The 14595-nt window shown below is 46.5% G+C and overlaps 1 protein-coding gene across 1 annotated transcript in view; it reads left to right on the plus strand.

Annotated features, from left to right (window-relative positions):
* The window catches only part of Hadha (hydroxyacyl-CoA dehydrogenase trifunctional multienzyme complex subunit alpha), a 31588-nt gene extending 17112 nt beyond the window's left edge, over positions 1-14476 (plus strand). The window contains exons 10-20 of the mRNA XM_027424529.2: positions 550-606; positions 3308-3417; positions 4921-5055; positions 5851-6022; positions 9561-9647; positions 10541-10681; positions 11056-11124; positions 11983-12178; positions 12762-12876; positions 13748-13893; positions 13977-14476. Of these exons, the coding sequence (XP_027280330.1) occupies positions 550-606; positions 3308-3417; positions 4921-5055; positions 5851-6022; positions 9561-9647; positions 10541-10681; positions 11056-11124; positions 11983-12178; positions 12762-12876; positions 13748-13893; positions 13977-14122 (1374 nt within the window). The 3' untranslated portion in view covers positions 14123-14476. The remainder of the gene's footprint in view (positions 1-549; positions 607-3307; positions 3418-4920; positions 5056-5850; positions 6023-9560; positions 9648-10540; positions 10682-11055; positions 11125-11982; positions 12179-12761; positions 12877-13747; positions 13894-13976) is intronic.
* The last annotated feature ends 119 nt before the right edge of the window (positions 14477-14595 follow it).

The raw sequence follows: 14595 nt of genomic DNA on the forward strand, positions 1-14595 counted from the left end.
TTGGTTGGGTTTAGGGTCATTTCTTTTTTGTTGTTGTTGTTGTTGTTTTACAAGACGAAGTTTCTCTGTGTAGCCCTGGCTGTCCTAGAACTTGCTTTGTAGACCTCAAACTCACAGAGATCCATCTGCCTCTGCCTCTGCCTCTGCCTCTGCCTCTGCCTCTGCCTCTGCCTCTGCCTCTGCCTCTGCCTCTGCCTCTGCCTCCCAAGTGCTGGGATTAAAGGGGTGCCCAAGGAGGTCATTTCTTTATTACATGAGATAGTGTTTACCCCATATGTAAAGAGTTCCCTGTTAATGTGACTAATAATATCATACACACACCAAGAAAGCACAGAGAAGCAAACAGAGCGCTGTCCTTAGAAACTTAGGAATAGCTTACAGTTCTCAGAGACAGTTGGTCAGTCTAGAGCAGCCAGGCATTCAGATCCGGGCAAAGCTGAATGTGTGACCTGCTCTTTGAAGCCTGATCACACTGGCTATTTTATTCAGCATTGTTTTACATTTAGCCATTCTGTTCCAACACTGAACAATCTCATTTGTGGTTTTCAGGTTGTGAAGGCTGGACTCGAGCAAGGAAATGATGCCGGTTATCTCGCTGAATCACAGGTAAAATTATCTCCGGTTTAATTGTAGAAAATGAAAGATCCAAAGGTCTGTTTAAAGCTGACAGTGTACATACATAAACTATACTATATGTGAAAACATACTGTATGTGAAAGCTAGTACTATGTTTCTCACAGTGGCCATTCTTCCAATTAGTCTCTGTGGTTGAGTTGGTGTGAGAATGGATGGTGCCCATGGGTGCTTGGAAATGCTCACTTCTGAGGGCGTAGCAGCGAAGAATCTATCACTTGAGTGTACCTGGGTTGATCTTGTTGTGACAGAAAGCATACATTGGGGGCCATTGATATAGGTCAGTGTAGAGGGGTTGCCTTTAGCATGGGCAAGGCCCTAGGTCCAATCCAAGTACCATAAAGAAGAAGGAAAAAGCAAACACTGATTTACATATGTATCGCTTACTGAGGCTTAGAGATGCAACATTTTTGATGAATTAGAAAAGAAAAAGTGGGGACTGGAGAAATGGCTCAGGGGTTAAGAGCTCTTCAAGAGGTCCCAGCACCTACATGGCAGCTCACAGCTGTCTGTAACTCCAATTTCAGGGGACCCGACACCCATGGCAGAACATCCATGCACATAAAATAAAAAATAAGTAAGTGTGTAAAAAAGAAAAGAAACAGTGCCTTGCACTCAGAAACAGACAAAGAAGCACACATCAAGTAGCCTCACACCTTTCACTTTTCACAAAAGTCGGTGGTATGCTAGGTTTAAGGGAGTGATGGGTAATTTAGGTTTTAATCACTCATTGAAGGAAAGCTCCAGAAGACCACTTCTCATGGATTGTTCATGCATTCCTCATATTTTAAACACCATGACCAGGTATACACACACAGAAAAATAGAAGCATATGCCCAGAATTGAGTAACTGCCCTCACTGCGTATAGTTGGCCCTCTCATGTCTATAGTCCTGCATCCAACCACTGAACAAAAGTATTTAGGAAGGAGAATGGTTGGGATCAAGAGAGTGTGGAAATGGAAAAGAAAGGGCAATGGGATAGATATGATCAGTGTATTATATACATATAAAAATTGTTTTTATAAGAACAGTATCTTTTTTTTTTTAAGTTCTATTTATTTATCATGTATACAGTGGTCTGCCTACATGTATCCCTGCAGGCCAGAAGATGGCACCCAGATCTCATTATAGATGGTTGTGAGGCACCATGTGGTTGCTGGGAATTGAACTCAGGACCTCTGGAAGAGCAGCCAGTGCTCTTAAACTCTGAGCCATCTCTCCAGCCCTACAAATAAAAATTTTAAATTACATTGTACTGAATGTGTAGACTTTTGTTGTTAGCAGCTAAGTATATATAATATTTACCTTGTATTAGGTATTGTGGGTAATCTAGAGTCAACTTGAAATACAAAAGATGTGCACAGACTGTATCATTTTATCCAAAGAACTCGAGGACTTGTGGATTATGGCTCTTCTAAGGTCCTGGAACCAGTGTTTGCATGGATTCCAAGGAGCAGCTGCACTTGACTATATATATACACACACATACACTTTTTCTATAAAACCCCTTATCAAGCCTATTGAATTCATGACCTGATGAATGTTTACCCATAATTTGAAATCCACTGGTTTACCAAATAGAACACACTGTATCAGGATTAAGTATAGCGTTAATTCTGTGAACCATTATTTCATGTTGTTAGGGTATGTAAGCAATGTTATTAGAGAATTTCTTTCTTGGCTATTTGTAACCCTGTAATTCTACCAGTGTGTGCTAGCAGTGTTGATAATAGCTAGCATTGAGAGTCTTGTCATTTTGCTAGTATTCTCATTGTAGGCAGTACTCGGAACTAGGCTTCCATTTTCCCATTTGAAGAGTGAAGAAAGCTTTGACAGTAGGAAATGGCAAGATCAGGGTGCAAACCCTACCATATCAGACCCTGACTCCAACTGTTATGCTGGGAACCACTGAACTGGGACTCATCCTTAGTTAAAATAGCAGTGGGAATAGTGTTAAACTGTCTGCTGCAATGGAAAGAACTGCAGTGGGTAGGAGTCCCCCGCTCAAGTTCTGCCTTGAGGCAGTGTGGCCTTACCATCTGGACCTCTTCTCAGGCTTCCACTATGGTGGGGTATTGCAGGCAATGGTGAAGATCCATTTGAGCCTGAGACTCTAGACCAACGGTTCTCAACCTGTGAGTTGTGCATATCAGATATTTACATTACAACTTGTAATAGTAACAAAATTACAGTTATGAAGTAGCAATGAAACTGATTTTAAGGTTGGGATCAGCACTACATGAGGAACTGTATTAAAGGGTCGCAGCATTAGGAAGGTTAAGAATCACTGGTCTAGACCATTGACAAAGGCTACCACTCCTGCTGTAAAGAATCTGAGAGCTTAGTTACATCAAAACCTCCTTCAGAGCTGGGTGTGTGGCACACACCTTTAATCCCAGCACTTGTGAGGCAGAGGCAAGCAGATCTCTATGAGTTCAAGGCCAGCCTGGTCTACAGAGTGAGTTGCAGACAGCCAGGGCTACACAGGGATACCCTGTCTTGAAATATATATATCTTGAAATTATATATATACATAGCCAGAGCTGGACCTGGCCTCATTGAAACATCTGCGAACTGAGACATGGGGTGTTGCCTGCAGAGGGGAATGAACCGAAGAAGTCCCCGTCACTAGACCCTGAAGTTCCACCTTTTCTTGTTCCCTTTGCCTTTCAGAAATTTGGAGAGCTTGCACTGACCAAAGAATCGAAGGCCCTGATGGGACTTTATAATGGCCAGGTCCTATGCAAAAAAAATAAATTTGGAGCACCACAGAAGAATGTTCAGTAAGCTGCCCTGCCCAGAAAGCCTGTGAATTTGCTTTGTACCAAGTGTGTAGGGGTCTGAGCATCCACAGAATTAGATTTACCCTCAACCTCTCTGCTTAGCACACAGGAGATCCTTCTTGTTTTCAAATGCCCTGAGTTCTCTAGGCCCTTCTAGCAGCTTTACAGTGCTTTCTTTTCTTTTTTTAATTTTATATGCATTGGTTTTTTGCCTTCATGTATGTCTGTATGAGGATTGGATCCCTGGCAATGTAGTTGCAGACAGTTGTGAGCTGCCCATGTAGGTGCTGGGAATTGAACCTGGGTCCTCTGGAAGAGCAGCCAGTGCTCTTAAACACTGAGCCATCTCTCCAGCCCCTTTAGAGCTTTCTTATCTTGTATGATTCCCTAGTAGTCTGGTTTAGGTCTCACTTCCCAGACCAAAGGTACATTGCTAGAGCTGGAACTCAACTCAGTTGGTAAATACTTGTGGGGCATTCAGGAGTCCTGAGTTCAGTTCCCAGTACCACATAAACCAGATGTAATGTGCAACTGTTAGCCCTGCACTCAGGAGGTGAGGCAAGAGGATCAAAAGTTCAAGGTCATTCTCTGCATGGTGAGTTCAAGGCCAGCCTATGCTGTCTCAAAAAAAAAAAAACCAAAGCCTAAAAGCTACTAGTAAGGAGACTGAAGTACTCTGGCTAGGGCCACAGACTTTGGGAGAAAGGAGAATGAGAGTGACAGAAACTTAATGTCACTAAGAAGTTACCAAACAGATTAGTCTTCAGACAGACCTCTGCAAGATTAGACTTGGTTCCCATGAGCTTTGGGCACAGGTGAAAGTTGGTAGAGTGTTGTTGGTTGTGTTTTCCTCTTTAGCTCTTAGCTCTTTAGGGGGGCCACCATTTATGGAGGCTTATTATTTAGGAATGCCTGGCCTTAGTGTGACTTATTCCTTGCCAGCTTTTCTTAACTAAATTATCCTATCTACTTTTTGCCTCTGAGCTTTTTACCTTTCTCTATTTCCATATATCTTACTTTCACTCTTATTCCTTGGGTGGCTCAGTGGCTGGCCCCTAACATCCTCCTCCTCATCATTCGATCCTCTTCCCAGATTTCTCTTCCTCTTTTACTCTGTCTCCTGCCTTGCTACTGGCTGTACGGCTCTTTATTAGACCATCAGGTGTTTTAGGCAGGCACAGTAACACAGCTTCACAGAGTTAAACAAATGCAGCATAAAAGAATACAACACATCTTTGCATCATTGAAACAAACATAACACAACATAAACAAATGTAACACACCTTAAAATAATAGTTCCACCTTCACAGAAAGACCAATTTTTTACACTGAGTTTTATATTTGTCTTTAAAAGTCAAAACTTTACTTTAGATAAAAATTATCAAAAACTCTTATACTTGTGCCCGATGTGGCTGGTTTATTGGATGGCAGCCCCATGGCTAGTGTTTCCCAGGTACTAAAATCTGAGATGTTCACCAGAATCTATTGATCGTATCCTTCCAGGCATCTAGCCATCCTTGGTGCAGGGCTGATGGGAGCTGGCATTGCCCAGGTCTCTGTGGATAAGGGACTAAAAACTCTACTTAAAGACACCACACTGACTGGGCTGAGCCGGGGACAGCAACAAGTGTTCAAAGGGTAAGTTCGCTGTTTCTGCCAGGGGTTGAACTATTTCTGGGGGCAGGCATGGTTGGCATGAAACTAGTCATTCTCGGGTGTCTCATTTGGCCGAGGTTTGCATGTAGTTGCTCCAGTGGAGTGGATTATGGAACCTGCACGGCTCTTCTAAGTGGGCATGGGGGTTGGTTATGAGTGAATGTATGCTGACTCCAGTAGGTGAAGGCAGGGCCAACATCAGGGCTCTTCAGTACTCTTTCCTGACCAGAGTGACACAGCAGAGCCCTTGCCTGGTCAGCCTGTGATGCCTGAGGCCTGCATATGTGCAGGCAAAACACCCATATACATAAAGTACAAATAAAGATTAAACAAATGTTTTAAAATAAAAATGAAGGGTGACTGTCCTCCCACCCCACCCAGTCCCTTCTCATTTGCTGAGAGGAAATGGCATCAACTGAGCCAAACTGATGTTGGTCTCAGGCCAGTGTTCTGCACAGACACGGTGGATGAGCTGGCTGCCTTAGACCATCCTGTTTGGGACCTTGCTGAGTGAGGGCATTGTGTTTCCTAAGTGTATTGTGTAGCTTGTTCGTTGGCTGTGTAAAGATATTTTTGGTAGGAAGACTGTGTGCCTGGGGTCTAGGTTGTCTTCAAATGCTAATAGCCTTCCTCACTAGCCACTACCCCCAGTACCTCTGAGCAACTCGACCCCCTCAGAACAGGAGTAGTGATGTAACCTCACAGTTACGGGGCCACATAGCAACTGTGTGGCTTCTGGTCTCCTATTCTTCCATGCTAAGAATGTGTTTTTCCTAGGTTGAATGACAAAGTGAAGAAGAAAGCACTAACATCATTCGAAAGGGATTCCATTTTCAGCAACTTGATTGGGCAGCTCGATTACAAGGGTTTTGAGAAGGCTGACATGGTGATTGAAGCTGTTTTTGAGGACCTCACTGTTAAGCACAAAGTGTTAAAGGAAGTAGAAGGTGTAAGTGACAGCTTGTTGTCCTTGACTCCGGGAGAACACTGAGATGGGTGGTCTTAAGGGGAGGGAGACACATGCCATAGAGCATGTGTGGAGGTGAGAGGTAACTACCCGCTGAGTGATCTGCTGGCCCCAAACCTAAGTCTGTCTGACGGTGTGTATCAATCAGAAAGCTCAAGTCTAAATCCTAAGGGAAAAAATTAGGTACCTGTTCTCCTAAGCACAGGGCTTGTTAGCCCTAGGCAGGGAGCCAGGAGGGGGTCATTCAAATAGCCTCATGGAGTACAGCCAGATTCCTTGGGATTTTTTAAACTGTGTATTTATTTTTGGCTGTGAACCGTAATCAGATGTCTTCAGGTCTAGGTAGCAAAAGAGAACTAAGGAAGCCTTCTCCAGACAGTTCCCCTCTGTCCTAATTAGCCCAATCTTTTTTTTAATTTTTATTTTTTTTATTTTTTGTTTTTTCAAGACAGGGTTTCTCTGTGCTTTGGAGCCTATCCTGAAACTAGCTCATGTAGACCAGGCTGGCTTCAAACTCACAGAGATCCGCCTGCTTCTGTCTCCCGAGTGCTGGGATTAAAGGAGTGCACCACCAACGCCCAGCTAGCCCAAACTTTTTTAACTTTTTATTTTATTCTTTTTATCTTTCGTGTCATGTATCTTGACCCCATTCATTTCCCCATCCCTTCATATCTGCCTTCTGACCTTGCAACCTCCCTCCCAACATAAAATAAAATTTAAGAGAAAAAAGAAAACAAAAGGAAAAAAAATGAAAAATCTCATCATGGAAGTTACCATGTGACACAGTAAGTCACACAGTAAACTCCTTTGACCATTTATCCTTACTTGCAAGTGTTCATTGCAAAAGAGTCATTAGTCTGGTTTGAGATTTCTGGTTTCTGCTACAGTATTGATGCTGGACCCTCACTGGGACTCCTCTTGGATATCCTATTGTTGCTCTGTGTCGTGGAGATCCTGCAGCTTTGGGTCTGCAGGACTGGCCCCTTCTGTGCTCCAGCAGATCATAGATGGGGTGTTTGTTGGGGTAGCCAACCCATAACCCTGGTTCTGGGCCTGGGTAGTTGCAGGGTTGGTCAGCCCACCAGCTCTCCCCTGTCTTCACCACCAGGGTGAGCTCTCCAGCATTGCCTGGGCTTAGTTCTTCCCTTGGAGCAATGAGCAAGGAGCAGGGCCTGTTCTCCTGCTTTTGTGCCCTCAGGGTCAGCTCTTCTGCATCTACACTGTCATGGGCAGTTCTACTGTGTTGCTCAGGTGAGCTGCAGGAGCCATTCTCCCGAGTGCTGCAGCTAGCAAGGGACAGGGACAGGGACAGCTTGCCCACTCCTAAGACCTGAGGCCCACAGGTGGCAAGGGGAGTGGGCCTAATAGCCCATTCTTAAGATGGGATGACATGAACAAAATGTGTATTTGATGTGGGTAGTAGAAAGAAAAGTCTAGGAGAGTAAAAATGGCTGTAAAGCATGAGAGAGACCACAGCCAGACTAGACTAGGAAGTGAATGGTACTGAGTTGGCAATGCTGGTGGCTCACAGTCATCTGTAATAGGATTCAGTGCCCTCTTCTGGTGTGCAGGTGTACATGCAGACAGCACTCACTTACATAAAGAAGTCTTTAAAAAGACAGAAAGGCCAAAACTTGAGGTGGAAGACCTCTAGCACAGCATCATGCCTGTCCTCTCACCTGGCCTTTTGCTGGTTTTTAAGAAAATTTCAAAGCTGAGTCTTCTGGGGGTTCAGTTTCAAGTAGTCGTTTCTTATCTGCCATAGGACTGAATTGGTTCCTGCACTCTTATCGAGACAGTCTCTAGATGCTTCTCCATCATTAGTATATACATTGTCAAAGAACAACTCCTGTTTTCACAATTCTGTAGTGTGGGCAGGTTCTGTAGAGACAGCTGCCTAAACTCCATTGGTTTCAGGGCTTATGTCACTCATGGAAGTGGAGTCAGCAGGCAGAAGTTCAGTCAGCAGCAGGAAGTGCAGTCAGCAGGTGTCACTCAGTCATCTGGAAACCTGGTTGGGAGTCTAGTGGCTACCCCATGGCCTCCCTCTTCCCATGGCTAGAACTTTTCCACTGCAAGTGCCTCCAAGAGCCAAAGTGGTAGCTGCAGAACTGAGACCAGCAGCCGTGCTTCTGCTGCTAAGAACCAAATCACAGCCAGCCCTGATTCAGAGAATGGGAAATAGGCTCCCCCTATGGAAAGAAAAGCATTCACGGCAAGGTGTGAGGAGATTGTTGCCAGCTGTCTTTAGAGATAATGATTTTCTCTCTCTCTCTCTCTCAATATATATCAATATATATATATATTTTTTCCCCCAGGCTAGCCCTGAATTCACTGTGTAGCCAAGGATGGCCTTGAATTTCAGATGCCTCCGCCTCTACTTCCCAAGTGCTAGGATCATGAACATACAAAACTGTGTCCAATTTATGTGGTGCTTGTAACCCAGCCCAGGGCTTTATGCATATTAGATGAGCACTCTATACCCAACCAAAAAAAAAAGAAAAAAATCATAGGTTCTTTATCACAAGCCAGGCTTTATTCATCTAATTCCTATACAGTTCTTGGGGTGTTTGTTTATTACCGTGATGATTCCCCTTTACCTCTGTCATATGTATCTTCAACCTTGATTCTCATCTAGTGTTTGCATTCTGTCTATGCCAGATTTGTGCATCTCCCCCCCCCCCAGACAAGGTTTCTCTGTGTAGCCCTGGCTGTCCTGGAACTCTGTACACCAGGCTGGCCTCGAACTCAGACACCCACCTGCTTCTGTCTCCCAAGTGCTGGGATTAAAGGTGTGCTCCACTACTGTCAGGCCTTTCTTTCTTTCCTTCTTTCTTTCTTTCATTTGTGCCAATTTAACCGAAATGCCTTCCATATTTTTCATCCAAATATCAGAAAACTTGAATAAGTTGAGATCATAGACAGAATGTCGAACATTCTGTGTTAGGGACAATGCAGAGACAACCTGATAAACAATAGCTAACAGTCAATAGTATTTGTGTGCTGCAAGCATAACTACAGTGGACACTGCTCTTCAGTGACCTATTAGAGTGAAGTACTATACACTTGCTGGCTTATTAAAGGTGAGCAGGGCTAAGGAATGTTATAATCTTCCAGACTTGAGAGCACATCCCGATAACAAGCGGAGTCAACACCCATGCCCTGCCTTTAATGAAACATATTTCAGGTCATCCTTTTGGCATTATCTAAGGCATCATGAGCTGAGATGTAGTCTCTGGGGCAGGACAGGCCATCACTAGAGGGCAGATCAGCTAAGAAGAGAATGAGGTCAACACAAAAGCTTTTAGGTGACTCAGAATGTCTTACATCTGTGTGAGCAAGTATGGATGAGTGAGAGAGAGAGAGAGAGAGAGAGAGAGAGAGAGAGAGAGAGAGAGAGAGAGAGAGAGAGAGAGAGAGAGAGAGAGAGAGCTGGGCCCTAGTGTCACTCAGCTATGCTGTGGACTCTGTCATCTCTAGGCCTGCACGACAGGTTCTTAAGTGCTTTTCCCTCCCACAGATGACTCCAGAGCACTGCATCTTTGCCAGCAACACATCTGCTCTCCCAATCAATCAGATTGCTTCAGTCAGCAAAAGACCGGAGAAGGTAACCTGGACAGAAAGCCCTCAGCTGTCTGACCACTTCAGATTTACTGGGTGACGTTTCAGAATACAACCAGGGAAAGGACCAGTATAGATTGTGAGGTGGATGAGGGCGGTTCCCAAAAGAGTGAGCACCAAAAACTGAATTTCATGATCTACACATGTAGGAATTGGTGGGTTACAGCTAAATACATTTGGTGGCTGGTGTATGTGTCACCCATGGCAGCTATTTTTCAATTTTAAACTATTAAACTTATTTAACATAGAATTAGGTATTAAAGGATGGGCCCTAAACCAAGAAGCAGTGTGAAGTTCAGCTATGGTGCAGGAATGGAGGCTCAGGGCTCGGAGACCTACAGCCTCACCCTGCACCTCCCTCCCAGGACGTGAAGGTACTGATTTAGATGTACTTTCACTGAGTGTTTGGGATGCTGCCTAGAAAATTATCTTTGCTCCAGCAGATTAATTAAGGAAGAATGCAGTCATTCATAGAGAAGTAAAAGACCTCACTTCTCAGGCAGGAGGGTACCAGTGGCTTCAACTGACCAGCCAGAGAGAGACTGGAAATAGAAAACAGATGGAGTTGCTAATCCTAAGTCGGTGTCTGTAAACCACATAAGCCTATTTCTTCCTTCTCAGGCAGTGGGAGTGAACAACCCTGTGCTGTGCTAGCACACAGCAGAGGCAAGGGGGTCTGGTGGGCCTGAAAGAGGCAGGTTTGGGATGGCAGGAGAAGGATCAGGGAGAGGAAGTGATGACGAGGCCACAGACCCAAGCCTTTGGACTAGATCACAGTGCTCCTGGCCACAGACCTTCCTCTCCAGTGTCTCCCTAGGGAACATGGCTCAGTTGGGTTCTCCCGGCAGCACTGTAATCTTGGCTGTGGCCCCTCACCAGGTGATTGGCATGCACTACTTTTCTCCTGTGGACAAGATGCAGCTTCTGGAAATCATCACGACTGACAAAACCTCCAAGGACACCACAGCCTCTGCCGTAGCAGTGGGTCTCAAGCAGGGCAAAGTCATCATTGTGGTGAAGGTAAGGCACAGGGGCAGGTGCAGATTTCCTAAGCCTGCAGAATTGTGTGTGACCTAATTTTTTGGGGGGGGAGGGGAGATACCAGCTTCTACAATGACCACTGGGTTGTCTCTGAGATGATAGTAGCTGAGATGGGGTAGGTATGGTAGTGTCTAGGCTCTGGAAGGTCCTCTCCAGTGAGTCCAGACATCAAAGGTTACATGAAACCCACACTGTTCAGGATGGCTTCCTTTCCAGGGTAACAATGAGCGTTCTGAGAGTTTTAAGTCAGCTGAAACCATGAAATGAAGTGTGGGAAAGAGAAACTGGGTGTGGACATGGGTAGTTCAACCAAAGCAGGGCTGGCCGGCCATTAGCTTTCTTCCTCTCGGCAGGATGGACCTGGCTTCTACACCACCAGGTGTCTTGCTCCCATGATGTCTGAAGTCATACGAATCCTCCAGGTGTGTATTGTTCTGTGGAATGCTTGAGACCTTGTCAGATCTTTCACTCTGTTCTCCAAGCTGAAGATGTCCAGATGAGGGACAGGCTCCCCTAGAATATACCACTGATTTTCCCTGGAGGCCCTTTTGTGCCTCCCTTGGGGCTGAGACTGCCCAATAAGCAGAATGTTAATTCTGCTCTGTTAGCTTCCTGAGCATTGCAGGAGCCAAAGGCCTTCCAGAATCTCAGACACACGGCTTTTATATCCCTGGGGTGAGACTTTCAGACCAGAACCTGCTTGGCCTGACTACCACTGTATCTGCTTTGCTATGCACACACACACATGTGTGCATGTTCACAGACAGACAGACACACACACACACACACACACACACACACTCTCTCTCTCTCTCTCTCTCTCTCTCTCTCTCTCTCTCTCTCTTTCTCTCTCTCTCTCTCTACCTCCATGGCCATCCAGATCATTCTATGGCACTTCCCTAGCCTCAGAATGCCAGCATTCCCAGTCTTGGTAGCTATGGCATTGCCTTAGTCCTAAGATTTGGAATCACAAGCAAGAACTGAGTGATCTGGTTGTCTCTAAGCTTTCTTAAAGGGCGTGGGAAAGCTTCTGGGTTTGTGCTTACGCTTTCCTGGGTGAAGGGCTGGTTCTGGACCTGGCCAGGTGATGTCCAAGGAAAGAAGTGGGTTTCACACAGGCTATGTCTGTGGGTAATTACAGGCAACCCTGGTGCTGGTGGGGGTGGGGGATGGCTGTGCTCTGAGCCCCTGCTTTACTTCCTGTTCAGGACAGGCAACCCTGGTGCTGGTGGGGGTGGGGGATGGCTGTGCTCTGAGCCCCTGCTTTACTTCCTGCTCAGGAAGGGGTTGACCCTAAGAAGCTGGACGCCTTGACCACAGGCTTCGGCTTTCCTGTGGGCGCTGCCACCCTGGCGGATGAAGTCGGTGTGGATGTAGCACAGCATGTAGCAGAAGACCTAGGCAAAGCCTTTGGGGAGCGGTTCGGAGGTGGCAACGTGGAACTGCTGAAGCAGATGGTCTCCAAGGGCTTCTTGGGTGAGTAGCACAGGTGACATGCGTAAACTCTGTTACTTACAGAGTTGTGAGCAGCTGCCTGAGAGCAGAGTGTGTGGAGGAGAGAGTTTCCTAAACACAGAGCCCTGGACATAGAGAATCTCTTAGGCTGAGCATGCAGATTAGGGGGAAAGGCATAGTCTAGGTTTATGGGGCTCTGCCATGTATGCCAGATAGATCACCATATTCCTCCTGCCAAGGTCTGGCACTATAGGAGCAAGTTCTGTATCCAGGTTTAACCCTGTGGTCTGGCCACCCATGGGAGTTCAACCTTTCTATTCAGAACATACAATTAAGACTGCAGTAAAATCACCTTTAGGGCCTAGGCCTCTAGCTGGACACTGAGGTCTGGGGGTGGGATAGGGGTGGATTTTCTTGTTCGTATTCAGATTTCCATGCACCAGGTGCTTCCTCTCTTCTCTGTCAGTTGGACTGAATGGCTCAGCTGGCTGGACGCAGGCACTTAGCAGTGCAGCAGAATGCTAGAAGCTCACAGTGTCCAGAAGACAGGAGTTCTCAGCTGGGGTGAAGGGCAATGACTAACACAGTCTCTTTCTTCTCTCAGGTCGCAAGTCTGGGAAGGGCTTTTACATCTATCAGGAGGGATCAAAGAATAAGAGCTTGAACTCTGAAATGGATGGGATCCTGGTAAACCTGAGGCTGGCTGCCAAGCCTGAGGTGTAAGTTGATCCAGTGACTGCTTGCACAGAAATGATTTCTCTGGTAGCTCAAAGCTCCGAGGCCCCTTTTTGGTTCTCTTTATGGCCCGAAGCTGGCAAAACACTATACAGCTAAAAGCCCTGCATGTACTCTCAGTGCAAGTGTCCAGGTGAGAGTGGGCCAAGCCTGCGACAAACCTTGCCTGTGTTTTTGTTGTTGTTGTTGTTTTTCAAGGCAGGGTTTCTCTGTGTAACAGTCCTGGCTGTCCTGGAACTCTGTCTGTAGACCAGGCTGGCCTTGGACTCAGAGATCTGCCTGCCTCTGCCTCCCAAGTGCTGGGATTAAAGGCTTGCGCCACCACTGGCTTCAAGTGCCTTTCTTAAGACTGTGATGTTAAGATTAGATACTGATGATTTCTAGACTTTGACACAATCATAAGAAAACCAGAGCTCAGCGAGATTATGCCATTTGCCCAAATTTACCCAGCAAGGCAGTGAAGGAACTGGGATCTATATTCAGTCCCCCTCTAAGATGCTTGAGTCTGGTGACTGAAGGTGAGAGATGGATTATGCAGGCGCCTGCACCCCCCCCCTTACATTGAAGTTAATCATTGCCCTGCACCCCCCTTGCTCTTTGTTAGCTTTGGAAATACACAGATGTTGCTGTCAGGAAATGATCGCACTTTTTCTGTGCCAGACCATTTTGGGTGTTCATACCAGTTAGGGAAAGTCCCACCCCTTTTTCCAGGAGATGGGCTGTGTCATCTTTCAGGATGGTGTGGTCCTTCCTGGCCACTGGGTTCCCTAGGGCTCACCCGCACCCCACATGCTGCACTCCAGCTCTTCCTGTTGTTTCTCTGGCTAAATGTTCCTTCTTGTTCCTTCTCCTCAGCTCCTCTGATGAAGACATCCAATACCGTGTGATAATGAGGTTCGTGAATGAGGCAGTCCTGTGCCTGCAGGAAGGGATCCTGGCCACACCTGCAGAGGGAGACATTGGAGCGGTGTTTGGGCTTGGCTTTCCCCCTTGTCTCGGAGGTCAGTGTGCAGGTTGGGAATCCGGCTTCCTCTATCTTTGTACTTGTTACTGTCCCTTTCACTGAAATACTGTGTCTTCTCAGGGCCCTTCCGGTTTGTGGATCTGTATGGTGCCCAGAAAGTAGTAGACCGGCTCCGGAAGTACGAGTCTGCCTATGGAATTCAGTTTACCCCGTGCCAGCTGCTCCTCGACCATGCTAACAGCTCCAGCAAGAAGTTCTACCAGTGAGCAGGCCCTCCCATCCTGCCTCATCCATGCACTAACCCAGCTGGCAGCGCCGCTTCTCAGCCATGCTGTCAAGATTTTCAGGAAGCTCCTCCCTCACAGTGCCTTCAGCCCTGACCAGCTCACCTCCTGGTGAAGTCTGACAGTGAATTAAGAGTTTGTACTTCATGTTGGAGGGTGAGCCCCACTGTGCTCTTTTTGCCAGCCCTGCCTTAGGCCCAGTGCAGCAGCTATGAGTAACCCAGAACATCTGCTGCCTGTGTGGGCCTGGAGGCCAGTGGGGACTGGCAGTGGGGAGGGCATTTCTGCACCCAGCCAAACACAGGGTAACAATAAAATCCAGACCATTGGCCTCTGCCTGCCTGCTCTGTTTTCTTGTCTGCCCTTCTGTTTAAGCACCCCCTTCAGTAATAAAGCCCTGTGCTGTGGCACACAACTGTGCTGGGAGATGTTGAGGCAGCTGCTTGAGAGGGAGA

Source organism: Cricetulus griseus, chromosome 7 (assembly GCF_003668045.3).
Source record: "Cricetulus griseus strain 17A/GY chromosome 7, alternate assembly CriGri-PICRH-1.0, whole genome shotgun sequence".
Classification (NCBI taxonomy): Eukaryota; Metazoa; Chordata; class Mammalia; order Rodentia; family Cricetidae; genus Cricetulus; species Cricetulus griseus.